We start from the raw sequence: 20,878 nt of genomic DNA, 5'->3' as shown, positions 1-20,878 counted from the left end.
AATTAATGTTGCGTATTATTTTAGAGTCATGAGCATTTAGGCATTACTTTTTGGACAACCCTCGTACATTATACTATAATATATATATATATATATATATATATATATAAATTCTGTTCCAAGTCATACCTAGAGATACACTTCATTGGACCTAGAACCTGTGACTTTCCATCTGTATTTATGGTGATAATGTGAATACCTAAACCAACACAGTAAGTTAACAGCAGTAGCTTGTGTATATATGCCCGTCAGAATTAATGAATTTCCTAGATCATGGAACACTGGAAAATGGTATAAATCCCCATAGTAGTGGTACCTATATTGTTATATAGTCTGAACGACAACTAACCACCTGCAAAGGCTACCTACTCAGAAACAAGCAGCTGATTACCAAAATCCAAACTGAGACCTGAACTGAAAACCCATGTATTGGAGGCAATGTATGTAGCTGCTCTAGAGTAATTATGCTAACCACTGCACTAATTTTGCTTATAAAAAATAGGCTGAGCGTAGTTAATCAGAAACACCTGTACTGCAGAGCGTATTATGCTATCTGCTGCAGCACAGGCATGTAGGAGGCAGGTTGAGAACAGCGGGAGCCCAACTGAAATTGAAGGACGGCTCCCAGCGCAGGCACAGACCGAGGGCAACTTAATGTAGGGAACCGACGCTAAGCCCCACCCTACAGCATTACTTCCACTGTCTCTGTTAAAAGCACCAGTCCATAAGGCACTCAAATAAATAAGAGGCCATGGCTATCTACATGGCTGCTGCTTTACCAGAGGCTATATGTCCCTGGAGGCACTAAGAAAAAAGCAGGCGCTAGTCTCCTAGATATGAACTGAGCATCACTGCCAACTACGGCTGATATCTGGAGCAGCAGGGAGGGGCTGAGTGCCGGGGAACTGGCGGTCCAACTAACCCGCCTGGAACTAAGCAAAAAAAAAACTGCATGATTTAATAAAGGATATCCACCGATTATGGAGATTAACAGGTCAAAGTGCATGTAAAAGTGCAAAGTGCTCCACGGGAGGTTTCTGTCCTCCCTTAGCTCGCCTTAGGACACCTAGGTTAAGATTTGAAAGGTGTACCACCCCAGTAAAACTCCCCACCTGCCACTGTTTGTCTGTGTTGGGAGCGGGAGCTGGGTGCTTGGCTAAGCTATAATTTAGCAGCTGCCCGCAATGTGCAGTTAAGGCCGGGCAGGAGAGCAAATCAGCGTGGTCAAGGCTGAGCTGCAGCACAGGTGCTCTACAGGACACTCAGTGAGCTCTGCATACAGCAGAGACACTAACACTCTCGACCGGCGGGAAGCAGGAGCTGAGCACCGCGGACGGAGTCTGCCTGTCAGATAGACATTAATATACTTTACAATAAGCTTGGGGCCAGCAGCAATTGTCATGGTGCAGCTGCACAAGAGCCTTGGGGCAGCCCGGTCACTCAGCACAGGATGTCCAGGGAGCTGCATTAAAATAAGCATCACGCCTGTTGGACCCTTGACTTGTAGAGCACCCACCCTGCTACTTAAGGAGGGTTGGGATATACTTACCACTGCCTAGAAGGCCGGTGCACGGTGGGCATGTGGTGACCTGGACACAAGCCGCAGTAAGCTGTGGCAGGGCCTTCCGGCAGCTCCCATGGTGCAAGCAGACTGCCGTAGCATGCAGTCTGCCTGTTGAAGTAAAAGAAATATAAAGTAAATATAAATGAAGAAAAATGGCTTAGGACAGCCCTGGAAAGTCATCCAGTTCCCTTGGCACTAACTGAAGTCAGGTGGGGTATAGAGGGGTGGGAGCAAACTACAATTCTGAAGAATTTTAATTTGACAGGCTCCACTCATTATCAGTCTTTACCCCACTGTACATACTCCAGTGCCCCCTAGTGCAGTGGTTCTCAAACTCAGTCCTCAGGACCCCACAGAGTTCACATTTTCCAGGCCACCCAGTAGGTGCACAGGTGTACTCATTACTCACTGACACATTTTAAAAGATCCACAGGTGGAGCTAATTATTTAACTTGTGATCCTGTGAGACCTGGAAAACATGCACAGTTTGGGGTCCCGAGGACAGAGTTTGAGAACCTGTGCCCTAGTGAATGAAGGACAAATGAGGATAAATTTGTAAGGTGCTGTATAGCCATGACCAAAAGTTTTGAGAATGACACAAGTATTGGTTTTCACAAAGTCTGCGGCTTCAGTTTTTATTATGGCAATTTGCAATTCATCTGATCACTCCATGACATTCTGGAGTATATGCAAAGTCCCTCTTTGCCATGACAATGAATTTAGAGCCTGATTCAGCAAGGAACACATGCTAGCAGACACGCACCTGTCCGCTGCGAGAATATTTGCTAATAAATGCTTACGCATGGAGACCGCAGCACGAGATGCAGACGCTCAGCCCCATATTAAGCCGCCCATCACAGCCTGATCAGTATGCAAGATAGAGTAAATATCAGTAACATCGAGAACCATCGGACTCATACGCACAACAGTGGTTGACCTGACCTGCGCATGATTTTGTCCTGTGCACAGCTTACAGCATGGCTGCATATGCCGCCGCACTGCCTTAATTATGACCGCCCCTATAACGGCATTATAATGCCTGCGTTTGCCTGACCACCCCCAGTCACCACCCACAAACGGCACTTCCTGTCAATCATTTTCGGAGGGGTCTGCGTACCATAATACGATCGCACTGGCTAGTTCGTGCATGTGCAGTGTGATGCAAAAACAGTGCAAAAACATCATGCATACGTTCTCTCCTTTGCGTTCCTTGCTGAAACAGGCCTATAATCCCAAAAACATTTCCACTGCATTTCAGCCCTGCCACAAAAGGACCAGCTGACATGTCAGTGATTCTCTCGTAAACACAGGCGAGTGTTGATGAGGACAATGCTGGAGATGACTCTGTAAAGCTGATTAAGTTAGAACAACAGACTGGAAGTTTTAAAAGGAGGGTGGAGCTTGAAATCATTGTTCTTCCTCTTAACCATGGTTACCTGCAAGGAAACACGTGCAGTCATCATTGCTTTGCACAAAAAGGACTTCACGGGCAAGGATAGTGCTGCTATTAAGATTGCACCTAAATCAACCATTTATCAGATCATCACAACTATTGAACCTCTCTCCTTGAAGTTCTTGAAGTAGGCTTCAAGGCACCCAAGAACGTCCAGCAGGCGCCTGGATGATTCAAGTTGATTCAGCTGCGGGATCAGGCACCACTAGTGCATAGCTTACCCAGGAATGGCAGCAGACAGGCGTGAGTGCATCTTCACGCACAGTGTGGCAAAGACTCTTTGAAGGATGGCCTGGTGTCAAGAAGGGCAGCAAAGAAGCCACTTCTTTCCAGGAAAAACATCAGAGACCGACTGATATTCTGCAAAAGGTACAGGTATTGGACTGCTGAGGACTGGGGTAAAGTTATTTTCTCTGATGATTCCCCTTTCAGATTGTTTAGGGCATCTGGAAAACGCTTGTCCGGAGAAGGAAAGGTGAGTGATACCAACAGTCCTGTGTCATGCCAACAGTAAAGCATCCTGAGACCATTCATGTGTGGTGTTGCTTCTCAGCCAAGGGAGTGGGCTCACTCACAATTTTGCCTAAAAACACAGCCATGAATAAAGAATGGTACCAAAACATCCTCCAAGAGCAACTTCTCCCAATCATCCATTAACAGTTTGGTTAGGAACAATGCATTTTCCACCATGATGGAGCACCTTGCCAGAAGGCAAGAGTGATAACTAAGTGGCTCGGGGAACAAAACATCAACATTTTGGGTCCATTGGCCAGGAAACTCCCCAGACCTTAATGCCATTGAGAACTTGTGGACAATCCGCAAGACGCGAGTGGACAAACAAAAACCCACAAATTCTGACAAACTCCAAGCATTGATTAGGCAAGAATGGGTGGCCAGTCAGTATGTGGCTCAGAAGTTGATTGACAACATGCCAGGGCGAATTGCAGAGGTCTTGAAAAAGAAGGGTCAACACTGCAAATATTGACTCTTTGCATAAACTTAATGTAGTTGTTAACAAAAGCCTTTTTACACTTTTGAAATGCTTGTAATTTTACTTCAGTATACCATTGTCACTCCTGACAAAAGGTCTAAAAACACTACCAATACTTGTCTTTCTCAAAAGACTTTTGCCCATGGCTGTACATCATGGTTAATTAGTGATTAAAGTAAAAATAAAATGTATAATTTCACTTGTACAGAAGTTACACTAGTTCAACAGGGCATTTAAATGTTAAAAAAAACAAAAAACCTCCACCTTAAATATGTATCACAAAAATGTACATATTATAGTTTGAATTCTAGGCTTTCTTAATGGTTAGTAAAGCAAATAGTCCATATTAAATGTTGCCATATGGCTCCAAAGATCAAAACTCCATCAGCACAGATTAGGCTCAGGAACACTGACCACATTAGGTCACACATTGCAAGTTTGCATACTTGTAATCTTCCAGTAAGGAACAAGAATATATTTAGTACATATTCTTCTAAAATGAGAATAGCTTTCATTGTAAAGTCCCCTTAAGAATGAGTATAATGAAAATAAAATTGTTATGCCAAGATGCTCGGCATCTGCAATCTCCCCCAGCTTTGCATACTCATATGTTATTTAGCCAGTAAAACTGATTAATATACAATAAGGCACGATACACACAATGATTTACGACCCATTCAGAAAACTATTGTTTATTTAGAAAAAAAAGCTTACACTGGTAGAATTCAGCAGTTAAAAATTTCTTTAAAAAAGTCTGAAACTTTTCAGACTAAAGTTCGGCGATACAAAGCTCCTGTAAGTTGTATAATTGAACCCTAATTTATCTGGGGAGCATTTAATTGTCCCTTTAATTTAAAAACATTATGACAAAACAATTGTGGTTAGGGACATTTGAGAAATAAAATGTGTCCTTATTCTGATTCTTTGTTCTTCAACAGATATTTTATGACTTACACAATATACAAACAATTCCCATTTTATTAGCATGAAAACTGTGCTCCCACATGTCTTACTTACAAGGCCAAGCAATAAATAAAACTGAGTTTAAATGAGGTAAGTTCAAAAAACGTTGAGTAACTTTTTATTTCTGGTTGCAACAATTAAAAAGGATGCATTTTATATTGCAAATAATCGCTAAGTCTTAGGCAGTATTCTGACGACCTAATGAAACTTTGTACACACAAAATGGAACCTCATCTGCACAGTGGCAATTATCTGTTTGCAGCACATTGTGCTTAAAATTAGGGAATAGGTAAACACTTTCAGCCATGTACTGAAAATAAATGCATAAGAAACCAGCAACACTTTTAAAATACAGTAATGCACAACCTGAACATTTACTGGAGGGTGGAAAATTATATAAACAAAAAAAAAAGAACAAACAAAAAAAAAAGCATAGAATGCAAATAAATGAATAATTTAAGGAGATGCAAATGGGCCCTCTCTTCATTATATGTGCAATCAATATTGTGGAAAATACACATCTGGTCACAGCTCGTAACCTTCCATTTTAGACATCACTGCTGGATCCCATGTATTACTTCAAACTGTATTCTGTGGAGAGAAGAGAAATACATGTCGTAATGTCAGCTGTCAGAAAGAAACACTCGTTTTACAACATTATGTGCGTGTGTGTTTATATGCACACACATATATATATTTTTCAGACACACAGTTTTTTTTTCTCATTTTAACCACGAGATTGGCGACTCTCCCCATCTATTGTGGAACTACAAGTCACACCTTTATGTCCTGTAATACAGGGTTATTTGCCGTTTCACAACAGCTGGAGTGACATGGCTTAATAACCTCTGCCCTAGATCAATATATTCTATCATTTACACAGCGAGCTGGGGCATGGTAGAATGGCTTTACAATAAAGTTGTTTGTGCACACAGATATACCCTTTTAGAAAATATCTGAACTTCATTTTTCTACAAAACACCAGCAATGACATGTAGTTCCACTGGCAGAGCCATCATGTACTGTATGACTATTTGTATGCATTTAAGTATACCCATATGCAGTATATAAAATATACATATTAACATATACTTTCTAAAACCATGTAATGCAAAATTAAAATTTAGCAGAACTGTGCATTTCTATAATAGTACATGCTTATTTTCATTATCTTTAGAAATGCATCATATTCAAAGCTAAAGCCGCGTACACACTAGCCGAAATTGTGAACGATTACGATATAGTTATCGTTCACAATATCATCCAATGTGTATGCAAAATATCGTTAACGATGCGCACTCCCGCAGATCGTTAACGATATCACCAGGTTGTGCATGTTCAGGGATGCTGCCGGAGACGTCACTGAACGATATCGTTAATGATATCATTCAGTGAATAGGCTCAATGTCGTTAACAACATTGAGCCCCGGCAAACACTCAACGATATCGCTCATGGAGAGAATCGCTAAGTGTGTATGCGCCATAAGGCCAGTGTTTGGAAAACTCATTCCTCAGGGAGCACGAACAGTGCATGATTTCCATTTTTCCTAATTGGTGCACAGGTGTTTTCATTACTGGCTGACATGTTATAAAATCCACAGCTGGAGCTAATTATTTCAGTTGTAATTCGGTGAGGAAACCTGGAAACATGCACTGTTAGTGCTCTTTGAGGAATGAGTTTGGGAAATTAGCTTAGTCCGACAATATAGAACTGCAGGTTTGGCATCAGGAGACCCTGAAGCACAAAAAGTTCAGTTCTTTGCAGCGTCAGAGTGTTTTGTCTCATCACTGGCCAGACAGACAACCTCCAAATGAATAAAAGGGAAACTGATTCCCCAAGTGAACAACGACAAAGGTTGCTTACTTTAGGACATCAGAATTAGATAAAGTTGGAATTCAGTGGGCTTTTAATCAGCATGCATTTTTTTGGAAACAGTGTGCTATTGGTTTTCATGCTTTTCTCAGAGTCTAAACAATCACAATGTAACAATGCTTAGAGGAATTAGAATGGATAATATTCATTGTGTTATACGGAGGCACCAATTTTTATCTAGCGGGAATTGTTGTGCCCTCCTTCAGGCCAATATAGCATGAACTGTAAATAAACTCTGCTTTACCAAGAGCTTGTTTTGTTGTTAACACATGTTGTACATTATGATCTTGACATCAGTTTCCTTACAAATGATATTAGTACCCACCAGCTTCAGGACATAACAGCAATATATCCAATGAGGAACTACAATTTAATGATCTGTATCAGTCCCTTGTAGCAATAATATTATATGAACTGCTGCCTGCAGATACCACAGAGCAGGTGTGACATATAAATATTTAAACTAAAGCTTTCCAGACACATACTAGTAAAACCCACTGATGTGCAACACAAAAAACAAGGTTTATTCAATAGTTGTATTTGCAGGAGATTTATTATGTGATTAAAAATTAAAGACAGCCAAATCTGGCTGATGTCAGACTGCTTTAATGTTTTGTGGACTAGTGCCAGGTATACTCTTGTGAATGTTGCACAGAAAGAACCCAACCTAGCATTTCAAAATACTGCCAGTTAAGGATGCCAGTAAGGCTTTCTGCTATACTAGGCTAAGGCTACAAAGTCGCGTTACACAACGCGTGAGTGCCGTGTGACTTGGTAGCGGCAAGGGCCTTTTCATGCAACTTTGTACTTTCAAATGCATCTTATTCGCACAACGGTGTGAATAGAATGCATAAGCAGCTTCTGATGATTCAAATTATATGCTGCATGCTTATGTTCCGTGTGTGAGACTGCAGGTGTATCTGCATGCTTATGTCCTGTGTGTGTGACTGCGGGTGTATCTGCATGCTTATGTCCTGTGTGTGTGACTGCGGGTGTATCTGCATTCTTATGTCCTGTGTGTGTGACTGCGGGTGTATCTGCATGCTTATGTCTTGTGTGTGACTGCGGGTGTATCTGCATGTGAAATACTACGTTACAGTGTTAGCAGCCGTGACATTAACACATACAAATACACCCACATTTGAAGGTAAAAAGACGCACAAAATGCAGCTCGGCTCTCCTGAGTCATGCCACAGCGCACCTAGAAGGGCTGGTTAATGTGCAAGGAGGCTAGGTGTATGCGGACATCTGTAGGTGGGTGATACAGTGTCCTAAACCAAAGCTATTCAAGAGATCTCGGTAGACTGACAGTACTATCAAGGAATGCAGAGTGTTATAGCAGCATTAGGGTTCAAGTTTGGTTGAAATTACTGTAATTGGCAAAGATGAAAATGCAGTTTGTAGAATATATATATATATATATATATTTTTTTTTTTTTTTTTTTTTAATTTAATTATTTTTTTGCTAAAGATAGGACTCAGAGACCTTCAGGAGTATCCCTGAGAGCAAGCACAGCCCATGAAACATTCTCACAGCTTTAGCTAAAGAGGAAATAACATAGTACAGAGTGATAATAATGTATCGACTGAAGTCAGTGTCCAGGAAATGTTGCTTTTTGGTCAGAGATAAATTGTTCAAATCATGGCGCCTTAGGGCATCAGTATTTTTTCCACGGCACAAGTTTCTCATTGAGAAATTCAGCAAACATTAAATGAAGTAAATTGTGCTTATATGTCACCCTTAGGTTCAGTTATGTGGTGGGTGACAGGGCTGCACTTCTTCTTGGCCACATATATTATGACTGGCAGTCATTAGCACTGGTTTTGCCTATCACACTGACTAAAAATAATTTTATTTGGTACTGGACCACCAACCCGAGTCACCTCTGCAAGACCCTAGTACAAGATCAGTCATGTGCTGTAACTTATTCTACAAGGCACAATGAAACGAAAAGGCTTCCACTTTTTATTTTAGAAAGGAATGTAGTAGAAGCAACGCGTGCAGTCTCTATTCCTCACATTTTGTAACGGAGCATAATATGGCATTCCTGAACTGAAAGATTTCTATCACCTCACCACCAGCTATGCAACTTTTGTATTTTCTGTAACCCATGTGTAAACATTTATTTTAAGGAAATTGTATTGGGGGAATCTTAAGCACATCACGTACAAGACAAGCCCATATTACTATAACAGCTAAGAAAAAAGCTTACAGAAAATAATTCAGCATTTGAACATACAAAAGGGAAAAGGAATGGTGTGGTGGGCCATAGTAATGTCAGGGGAGACATTTGAGTGGTATGGTTTGAGTGAATCGGACGTGGCCTAATTTCTAAATTGGAAATGATGGTTATTTCTTTGTATGGAGCAACAATTAAAAATAGGTCTTACCTTGATATTGACAGAATTCATTATCTGTGCTTGTCTGAAGATTTATGGGTAAAGCTTTCATTAAGAAAAATAAATGGATAGGTTACATATATTGTGCATTCACAAACTTGTGTACATTACAGATTTTGAGGATAGGGTAAACACCAAGACATCGCTATTATTATCATCATTTGCAATGGGAAAACCCTGTGGGGAATTTTTCATGCACTAGCTTCAAAATCTATCAGATTTATAGTTATGTTAGAAAGCATCTATCACCAGGCTTTCCATTTCCCATAAATTCCATTATAACAATGTGCGGAATACGGCAGACGCTCATGAGTTGTGGGCAAAATGGGCATAAATTATTAATATCAAGCCGTGAAAAGCGTGGAGAAGTGGACCAGCGGAGAAGTTGCCCACAGCAACCAATCAGCTCCTACCTATTATTTTATAGACTGTACTTGATAAATGCTACTTCAAAGCTGATTGGTTGCTATGGGCAACTTCTCCATTGGTTCACTGCTTGATACATAAACCCCTAAGTGTCTAAAAATATTGTATATCTGGCCATATTCATATCTGGAGATGTGACCACCTCAGCAACACATGCGTGTGATTTATAACAATGTAAAAATGAATGTAAGGGCGACGCCAATCTCTGCGACCAAAGGAGAACGACGCGTTTCACAGAACCCTCCTGCTTCCTCAGGCAACATTGAATGAATTCAAGCAGGCAGGTGCTGTGAAAAGCATTGCAATTTTGATTTAATTTTTCTTTTATTCTTTACTTTTTTAGGCTTCATTTTTAACTTGTGGTCGTGTCATTTTAAATTTGTATTTTAATTATCCCTTTAACCATTGTTGTCTACAATATTGAAAATAATTTTGTAATTCTACATTTTGTCTATCCACGACAATAGCGAGTTGTAATATGATGCCATTAATCTAACTAATAAATCATTTGATTATTGTTTATTTTTTGTTGGGTCATCCTTTATTTGGGTAAGAGGGTGTTTGTTTGACCACTTAATTGTGCTGACAATACCTTTAACAGTCCTATATTGCTATGCTCCCATTTATGGAGAGTAAGGTACTAGTTTTACATAAGCTGAAGTATCACAAAGAAGTTTTGATCTATAAAGTACCCTTCTCAGCACCAGAGATACTCTCCTGTTTTCAAATTGATTTATAACAAATCATCAAAGGGATTTGCACAAGCACTGAGGCAAAAGATACACCTACTAACAGGACTATGCAGGTGTTTCTGCAGGTCTGTATGAGTGGCACTCAAGTAAAATGTTCTTCCTGTACTAGTTGTGCACGTCTGTGCTAGACCCTTTATTATATTGTATGTATGTGTGTATATATGATCAGAAACAAGTAAATACAGTGATACAAATATGCCCTCATACAGATGTGTCCTTACACATCTTTGCTGAAGTCTCATTAAAAAAGCCTTCTTGGCACGCCAGACCCCGTGAGACTCTGCTAGCACCGGACGTTTTTTTTTTTTTTTTTTTGCTGAAACTGAAGTTGCTGCAATGCGATTAGGACGCACCTGCAGACTTTGCTGATTATGCAATATGTAATACTTGTATATTAGTGTGTGCACTGAGTCTCTGAATCTGTATACGAAGTGCTACAATGTAGCGGCAACAGCAGTTTCGTTCCAAGTTCCGTTGTGGTTCATACACAGACTCAGATGCACACAGATATACAGGTGCTGCACATCAAATTAATCAGCACAGTCTACTGGTGCACACTAGTGTGAATTAGACACATTTTCGAAAATAAGACGCCCGGCACTAGCAAAGTAGCACAGGACCTGGCGGCTCACTCACGCCAGACAAGTAGCGCCGCGTGGCGTATTGAGGCTAGATGTATGAGGACACATCTGTACACCTATCCTTTATGCTCACGACACCAGGCGTGATTCCTGTGATGTGCACTTTTTTCTCAATTTTGTACCTAAATTTGTTAGTGTACTAGGCACGTAGGATTGTTTTTTCTTTAGTCACAAAGCATGGGTCCCCTGTACCGGACCGGTCTTGCCTATTTACTCTTGATTATGTATGTTTTCTTTAATTTTGCTACTTTTTCGTCTATGTCTTAGTTCCTTTATAATGTACTAGGTACTTAGCCATACCAAAACACTAATTCTAAGTTGCAAAGTCCATGGCGACTTGAAGATAGGTGAATGCGGAAGCATCTGTATCGTGTGTCTTTATGTGCTATTGTCTCATGCACCATAGACCTAACAGCAGGAGAGCTGTGAGCTACAGAGGATCCCAGCTCAGGAGAGAACATAGCACAATCTATTGCTCACAGAAGAGTGCAGTACAGTGTGTGCTCTCTCCCAGAAGAGGGGAAAAAAAAATTATTTCAGGCTTTGTGCACTGAGCAATAATGGAGTAAAAGACGACTCATTAAAAGCCCAAACTATGTAATTAAGAAGGTGACCATCTAACAATAAGTAAAGGTACACATCTACTTTCACGTGAAATACAGCTTAAGTTATGTAAAATACAATGACAAATGAATGACTCATATCTGGATTATAAAATAAAGGTCCATTCACGTCTGTTTTCTCTATCATTAGAGCAGAGGTGTAATTTGCAGTAGTGCATACACAGCAGAAAATAATAATAGGTATAATTGATTTTTGTTTCTGCTTTGCACGCATGATTGGAATTGCTAGACACTTCCTCAGGGTTAGAAAGAAAATCATTTGACATGTACATACTTTTTTCTGGGAGAAATGTAGTAATTTGCTGGCAACGAATTTACACAGAACACTAGAACAAATAGAAAAACGGTTCGGTTTGCACAGGACTATGGAAAATCACCAGTGCAAAATGAAGCGCATGTTGGCTTTATGTTATAAGTCAGAGGGAATGATCCATATACCCCATACACATCAACAACTGAGCAATCTGACAATGAATGCAACATTGCATCAGTCTGTGAGCCCAGAAATGTCCAGTGTCATACACATAAAAGGATATTGCTTTTTCTCCTCCTTTCCTCCTGCGCTCTCTCGTTTCTCCTTCTTCTCAGATTTTTCCTTGTCATGTCTGGATTCCTGTTAGAAAAGAACAAAGGACATTTTTGCTTAGATTGCTCCATGTTCTGGAAAGTGAGCTAATAAGGGTATTATAATGAAACAAGACAATTACATTTTTAGGCTCTAGAGTCAGTTTTTGCTTTAATGCTGGAATAAGGAGCCCCATTCAATATGCAAGCTTTCACAGTAAAGATGTTTATAGGAAAGCTCTATAGGAAAAAGTCCTATACACATAAATTAAATGCCTATTCATCTTTTTGGTGTGTGTTCACATTATACTAATCCAGTGAATTTGCATGTTCATTTTGTTTGGCTTAAATATTTAATGCGTTAACACTTGTTTAACATTGGCTGCTTATAAAGCAAGCAGAATCAAAGCACGTAGCCGACTACAAATACAGACAACACTACATCTCATGAAACAAAAGTCCTTGCCAAACAAAATAGTAGGAGATCCTGTTGTGAGGATCCAAGCGTAAAAGAGCACAAAAGACGCCCCATAACTAGAACGGCTTAGAGACCACTATGCTACTAACTGTAGATGTTGACACCATATGGGGAAAACACAAAGAAACATGCGCATTTAAAGAAGGTTTAAAATTCATTTTGATAGTGGTTTAATATTGGCAAAAATCACAACTCAATAGGTCTAACCAAACAAAATTACATTTTTGTTGCACTGTTTCATCGGTTTTTACCGGAAAGAATCTATATTTTAAGTGGACATAGAAAGTGAAAATTGTCACTGGAATGTATACTATTTATTTTCTTACATCATGGAATCAAAATGGATTTATTCATGATATCTTACTACAGATAAGAGGGGGTCAATACAATTAGGGGGAGGGTGGAGAGTTAGAGTTTCAATGGCGTAGAAACACTGGCAATGGCAGAAGAACTTGCCCCACCCCTGCGCCCTATGGGGCTGCGAACAAAGATCAGAAAGCCCAGAGCTACCCTAAGTGCTGTATGTAGCTGCACGCACCTTACTGAATCCTAAAAGCCCAGAGCTGCCCTAAGTGCTGTATGTAGCTGCACGCACCTTATTGAATCCTAAAAAGCCCAGAGCTACCCTAAGTGCTGTATGTAGCTGCACGCACCTTATTGAATCCTAAAAAGCCCAGAGCTGCCCTAAGTGCTGTATGTAGCTGCACGCACCTTATTGAATCCTAAAAAGCCCAGAGCTGCCCTAAGTGCTGTATGTAGCTGCACGCACCTTACTGAATCCTAAAAAGCCCAGAGCTGCCCTAAGTGCTGTATGTAGCTGCACGCACCTTATTGAATCCTAAAAAGCCCAGAGCTGCCCTAAGTGCTGTATGTAGCTGCACGCGCCTTATTGAATCCTAAAAAGCCCAGAGCTACCCTAAGTGCTGTGCCGTGCCAAGTGCTGTATTGTAGCTGCACGCGCCTAATTAAATCCTAAAAAGCCCAGAGCTACCCTAAGTGCTGTGCCGTGCCAAGTGCTGTATTGTAGCTGCACGCGCCTAATTAAATCCTAAAATTCTTTGCTTAGGTTCCATCTGGTTTCCTCCCAAACCCCCAAAACATACTGGTATGTTAATTGGCTTCTAACAGAAAATAAACCCCAGTGGGTAGGTGTGCCGTGATGTGGTATCGCAGAGCGTCTTTTTGTGCAAGTTTTTACTTACAAATGAGTCTACTCGTTCGCAAAAGTGATGCGAAAAGGACACAAGAAAAACAGCAAGAAAAAGTCATGTGAGACAGAAACGTTGAACAAGGCAGACAGTTGTCAAGTTTGATTCTTTTTTCATTTCATCAGACCTGTGAGTGCCGCCTTTCCCTTTCTACACACACTATATATATATATATATATATATATATATATATATATATATATATAAATACATATATACACACACACACACACATATACATATATACACACACACACACCTAAAAAGCTTCTTTTATCCATTAAAACATAATAAACAGATAATTGACTAACTAATCCAGATGGGATAGTTACACACGTAATTTAAAATGAATGCTGTATGTTAGATGACAGACTGCTTTGCACTTTTTGTAGAAAGTAAGGCCCTGGGAGTCGGCAAGGGTGGGCGGCAAGCCCTTCAAAAATTCATGCCCGGTTAATCAGACCATGGCTCAAACCTCAGAAGTATATCTGGTATGCTAATACCAGATAAAGCTGGGCGATAAAACTTTAGGGGTAATTTTATTGGTGTTTGATTAATATAATTACTATTATGTGGGTAGCACATCAGGGAACAGTGTATTTTTGGTGATTCAGTAAGTTTTTATCTAACACTCAGAAAACTTTACTTCAATTCAGAACTCATTAAATGAAAAACAGCGGTAATGTTAGGTTCCCAAAATACCCAGGGTAGGTATACGTGGCACCGCTTGTTATCCAATAATGTAAACCATGAAATATGCAAACATTTATCTAGTGAGATTTGAGACTCAAATCACATTTCCCACATATAGTCCCAGAAGTTTACACTATAAACAGGTTTATAGACCATATAGTTTGTGTCATGGTCAGATATTATGGAGACTTTTGACCTCATGGTAAGAGATTTGAACAAGTTGTATAGCGCGACTAAATTCACCAGCAATATACAAGCTGATAGTACCAAGTTACTAGATGTCACTAGTTTTCGAACCAATAACTCACTAGGTACAACGCTTTACCGAAAAGCTGCTGACCGAAACAAAAACACAACCTTTTGCAGCAAGCCATCATCCTGCAGCTTTAAAGGATGGACCCCCATACCACAAATTCTTTGGGTTATACCTATCAATTCTGATGTGGAAAGGGAAAAAGCTCAACTGGTAACTATCAAAATAATTGTAAATCGAAAGATCTACCACCCACTAGGATACAAGGATCGCATCTTTTAGTAGAATGTTATCATACTGTAGGGGTCCCACTTTGAAACAATTACTAATGAGACCACAATGAAGGGTACAAATTCACAGACAGTTGGGGTGGAATTGATATGTGGGATGGATCACATTCAGAAGCATGGTAACTGGAAAAAAGTTAGTCACATCCCAACACATTGGGCGGAATTCAATTGATTTCGCGGCCCGCATCTCCCGTCTAAAGTGACAGGAGATCGCGGGCCGCTATTCAATTGTGCCAGAATTTCACGCTGATCGCGCCCATAGAGGTCAGGTTTAGCCGCGTAAAGCAGCTAAAACCGACCAAAGTGCTGGGCGCGATCGCGAAAAGTGATGTTTGGGCGCCCAAACATGTCACTTTTCGCACATTTCAGCTCTCATCCCCCAGGGGCTGCAAGCTGAAGTGTAGCGCTTGGCAGCTGATCGCGCCCGACAGGAGCAAGAATAGAATAGCTCCGTCGGACGCGATAGGGGCTGGAGAGAATTGAATTCCGCCCATTATGTGCATTATGAGAACATGTTCTATCGGGGAGTGTGCAATCTAAGGAATATACCTTAAATCAAGCTTTAGTGTAGTGTCAAAATACACCAGGCTCTTTTCACCCTGTGTTTTTGTTTTTATAGCTGACGCTAGAAACAGTGTTATAACTAAAGTAGAGTCTGGTGTTCAGTGATACACGTAAACTGAAGAAGAATGCAGGAGCTTATGGTAGGAGCCTTGTGGAAACCTCCACCTTCTCAGTTGGCAGTGTTCACTAGCTTCCAGTGACAGCTGGCACAAGAAAAGCTGCCCTATAGCTATGATACAAAATCAGTGGGACTGTAGAAAAGAATAAGGGGGGGCCCCTTTATGCCCATGACTAGCAAGGCCCATGATGCGAAGTACATGTGATTATAAAGAGATTAAATGAATTAAAATATAATTTCTGTACCTTCTTGCTGCTGGATGAACTTTTCTCCATTTTCTCTGATTTTACAAGCTCCCCCTTTTCTTTATTTGAAGATTTTGATTTGTTTCGGTCTTTCTCATTTGAGTGTGGGGAATCTGATGGACTCTCACTTTTACTGTGTTTTGAGGAACCACCTAAAACATTTGTGATACAGATATAAAACAGTTATAATCTCTGGAATTTAGTACACAAATTCTATGCTTTTCAATACAACAATAGTATCAACTAAGGTCATCACAATTTACATTTGAAAAATGTAACAGAATTTATATGTTCATCTATACAAAGCACCAGCCTAATTCCCTCACATAGATCTTAGCAAAAGCCCTTGAATAATGTTGCAATGAGTGGTCTGTATAGCACAGCTGAGAACTCAATTACTGTGATTTGTTAACAGTAAAAACAAAACAAAACAAAAAAAACCTTCTGCTGCAGTTTATGAACAGTAGATCTTGCAAAAAACAAAGAAAATCAAAACCATCCTAAAAAAATATTGTGGTAATGATGTTCGGGAATGTAAGTAATTATTTGGAGGTTGCTCGCCATTTGCTGCCATATCGAAAATTGACAATGTGTAAATGAACAAAAAGCACCCAAAAATAGCAACACCCGACGCTTTTCTGTAAAACAGGTTCTTATCCAGATTAAGCCCCTCCCTTTTCATGTACCTGTGAAAGAGCATTAAGTTGATCTGAGCAGTCACCATTTTATACTACTGTTCTGAGAGGCATGGATGGGACCAGCATTTGGATGGTGTGCTGGTTCCTGTAGTGCCATTTGGAGGATTTAGGGGTACCTCCAGATTAGTTAGTTCTCAAGTTAGATAATTTTAAATTATGTGCTATTATCATGTGGCATAACAGTATGCAATCAAATGACCCATAGAGGGGGGTATTATCATGTAGCGTTAGGAACCTCCGGTAGACACCTTGACGCGGCCAGATGGCTTAAACATATCTTTGCATATATATATATATACTGAAGTGCCAAAAGTCATGGGATAGCACCATGTAAAGGTAAATGGTAGGTGGTGTCAGTGTACTATGACATCTTTGAAATGCCAGGAACTGCATCAGTTTTAATCTGACAGCTCATGAGTCAGTTTGAACACTGGCTAGGCTACTCATGGCAAGGTGACGCAAATTATCAGAGCTTGAACGGGGCACGATAGTGGGTGTCCGACGGATGGGACATGCCATTTCTGAAGTTGTGTGGACATTCAACATTGCTCAATCTACGGTGTCACCTGTGTACCAGTAATACTACCCACCGTGGACAGCGTAGAGGCCATGACCAGCGGTGTCTGGTCAGAATTATCCGTGGTAACAGAAAAGAGACACTGGCTCAAATCACACCCACATTCAATGCAAAAGGTACAGATGCATATCCAGCAGGTAAGTGCAGCGTTCTTTAGCTTCCATGGGATATGGGAGTAGAAGACCCTCTAGAGTGGATATTAGGAACGCATAAAAGAAAAAAAAAAAATGTTTGTACTCAAAATCAATTTCCCAAATTCCAACTGGGGGACACTGTTGACTGGGTGTAGAGGTTGGGTGTAGTTGAGCACATAAATAGTTAATCAGCTGAACAGAAGCTTATTTTCCTCTAAACCTTTCCACCTCCAACAGTGCCTCAGTTCAATGGCGACACAAGGGTGGTGCGGACTGCACCCGGGTGTCACCTGCCGAGGGGTGAGACCAAAGTGCCGACTCCTCCTCAGTGACAGGAGCCGGGTGCTGCATTGTAGCATTACACTCGGCTCAAGATACAGTGAGAGCCGGCACTGCAAAACCAATAGGTCCCCGGGGGAAGTCCGCAATTTTGGCACCCCTGGAGTGACAAAAACAGGGGTTTGGGCTGTGAGGCCATGCCCACCTACAAGGCAACCCACCCGTACCCACACTGGGTGTAAGAACAGGTATTGATGCAACTGCCTATGTTTTACATGAACAAGTCCGAATGGAGAGAAAACCAAAACGCATGCAGAAGAAAACGAACCAGGTGAACAAAACAAAAAAAACACAGGGACAAAACTTAGTGACCCCCTAGACTGATTGCAAGAAACTGAGTTAAAAAAAATAATCTAAAAAAATATATATATATATAAAAAAAAAAAAAAAAAAGCCTTTTTTTCTTAGGTGAACTCTTGGGACCTTGTGAAAGGGTCCCCGGCTGTGGCATTACACTCCAGATAGTATGTGGAATCTGCTGATCAGAACTGCCTCAAAGGAGACAAGCTTTCCTGACAGGCGCGTGAACAGATGGATTGAGATCAACCGTTTTTTGATAACAAGACGTATCAATGCTATGAGATCTTGTCCTGTGGGAGAAAGCTCCTCTGTAAGGACGTGTTGAAAAACATTCTGAAAACAAAAACTATACTTGAGAGAAAAGTGCTTTCTTGGCAGAGGAATGTATTAGGAGATTGTCGTGGTAGGGGAGGATTGAAACTCTCAAGGTTTGAAGGTGGGCCACAAGTACTGCTATATTTTGGTAAAGCAGAGGAGAGTCCAAAGGGAAGGGCCTGAAACTGGAAGTAGGCAATCTGAATCGCAAATTGAAGGTAGGATTGATGTGGTTCCCAAGTTGTAAGCTTGAAAGCAGGGCCCCTCTTACCTCTATGTCTGTCTGTTATTACCCTGTTTTGTTCTATAAAAGTTTCCATTTGTAAAGCGCAACGGAATATGCTGCGCTATATAAGAAACTGTTAATAAATAATAAATAAAATGTAAATAAGCATCTTGAAAGTTGATGCATACCAGAAATTTGTCGGCCTCCGTGCTGGTGATCGCTGATCGAAAAGAGATTCCATTTTTAATTTCTGAAAATGTAATTTAATATTCAAGACTTTCAAAGTTCAGGATGGGACACAATTAGCCATCTGGCTTTGGTACTACAAACAGGTTTGAGCAAAAATCTCTTGATCTCTGTCCCATTGGTATTGGGTCGATGACTACTGCAGACAGGAGACAGTCTACTGCCCCTTTTAAGGCTAGTCTCTTCTAGGGAGACCAGAAGACTCGGAGGGCCCAAAAACTCTATCTTGTATCCAACCGAGAGGATATTCCTGACCCTGGCATTGGAACAAGTTTGAAGCCTAATTGTTTAACATTTTTGATGACGACCCCCCAATGTAGAATCCTCTTCGTGGATGGGTAACCAGTTATGAGGACGTTTTTTGCTTGTTCTCAGGATCCACTGAATCTGTTTACCTGAGGCCTGGAAGAAGTGAAAGAAAGGGCCTGAAGAATACTTAGGTCTGGGCATGGAAGACAAAGAGGGTAAAAAAATAACTTAACACCCGTAGCTGTGGCAATAGTATCACCCAGGTCAGGCCCAAACAAAATCTCTCTGGAAAAAGGTGGAGACTCTAAGGACTGCTTGGATTCAGCGTTCGCTAACCAGAAATTTTTGAGCAGACAAGGCCTGCGTTAACGGCCGCAGATTTCTTTATGCGATTGACTTGAGGGATAAGATCAGTCCTGGCAGTACCCGAATGAACGCCCTCAACAAAAACATCCATCCATTTTTCTACTGCTTTATTTACCCACGCAGTTACAAGAATAGGCCTAAGTGCAGCCCATGTGGCCACAAAAAGTGCCTTCAAAGTAGATTCCAGTTTTCGTCCAGGTTAGAGCATGGAACAGGGATGGTCATTCTCTTGTATACCAAGGATACTGATCTACCAAGGGGGTAATTCCCCACTTGGATTTGTCTGCAGAAGGCAATAGGTAGAGAGAGATTAAGTATTTAGATATCTGGAACTTGCACTCCTGATGGATTCACCCTGTGGTTATCATTTCCTTTGTCTCCTCAGTTGGAGGACATGCAACTGGCTGTTTATGTTTGAGTTTGAAACAGGACACTTCTTGAGGTCCACATCAGATATGTTCAACACATGGCGGACTGCTTTGATTAATGAAGGACGATAACATAAGAGACAGCCTCCATTACTGACAAAAGAACTAAATTCTGAGTCTTCAAGATGGTCCCCCCACATTGGGAAGAATACTCAGAAGATGATTCATGACCTAACTACATAACAGTTGGAAGTCTGTTTTTTGAGCGCCACTGTGTCTGGATGGTTCACCTGAGCCTCTGGAAGAAGAGTCAAGTAGTCTCTCAAACAAAGATACATGCACCATGCCTTGAACTGAACAAGTCAAACTCCGAGCCTAGGGAGGTTTGATTAACATAGGTGGGATGTTGGGGGCTGAACACGAGATAAGCCCACAGTGGCAAATGCAGCAGGCTCCTGAAGACAGGGAGCCGCCGAGAACCTGGATAAAAAAAGTGAAGAAATAGACCTGGAGGCCCACCAATTGTTGTGATAACTCAACCATAGTACCAGCCATTTAAGCCAACAAAGCAGACGTATCCACTGGAGGAGACTTGCTCTCGGATGTTGCTGCACTCGGGGTCTCCACCTGACAAGCCTTACAAACCACCCACCCAGTCTGACATTGGATTTACATTTTGCAAAAGCAAACATTTTTTTTACCGTGCTACTCTGGGTCTGGGATTGATCCAGCAGCATTGCTATTCCCAGACAGTGATAAAAAAAAGGAGAGTTATGGTAAAACTTACCCTTGTTAACTCTCTTTCTTCGAAGTCCACAGGGTCCACAGGGGAGACAATGGGGTGTAGATGGGACTTGGAGGACCGGACACCAACAGCAAAACTTTTCAATCCCAGGATGCTCTGGTCCTTCCCCCCCCCCCCCCCATACCCCGCCCAAAGCCTGAGGGCAAACTCAGTTTT

The 20,878-nt window shown here is 41.0% G+C and overlaps 1 protein-coding gene across 1 annotated transcript in view; it reads right to left on the bottom strand.

Annotated features, from left to right (window-relative positions):
* Positions 1–4,673: 4,673 nt before the first annotated feature.
* The window catches only part of THOC2 (THO complex subunit 2), a 178,251-nt gene continuing 162,046 nt past the window's right edge, over positions 4,674–20,878 (bottom strand). Inside the window, exons 36-39 of the mRNA XM_088478197.1 lie at positions 16,100–16,251; positions 12,223–12,299; positions 9,236–9,283; positions 4,674–5,562 (exon numbers count right to left, since the gene is read on the bottom strand). Of these exons, the coding sequence (XP_088334323.1) occupies positions 9,256–9,283; positions 12,223–12,299; positions 16,100–16,251 (257 nt within the window). The 3' untranslated portion in view covers positions 4,674–5,562; positions 9,236–9,255. The remainder of the gene's footprint in view (positions 5,563–9,235; positions 9,284–12,222; positions 12,300–16,099; positions 16,252–20,878) is intronic.

Source organism: Taudactylus pleione, unplaced genomic scaffold (assembly GCF_031769625.1).
Source record: "Taudactylus pleione unplaced genomic scaffold, aTauple2 ptg000211l, whole genome shotgun sequence".
NCBI lineage: Eukaryota > Metazoa > Chordata > Amphibia > Anura > Myobatrachidae > Taudactylus > Taudactylus pleione.
The sequence above is the reverse complement of the archived record's forward strand: the minus strand, read 5'-3'. Positions and strand labels throughout refer to the sequence as shown.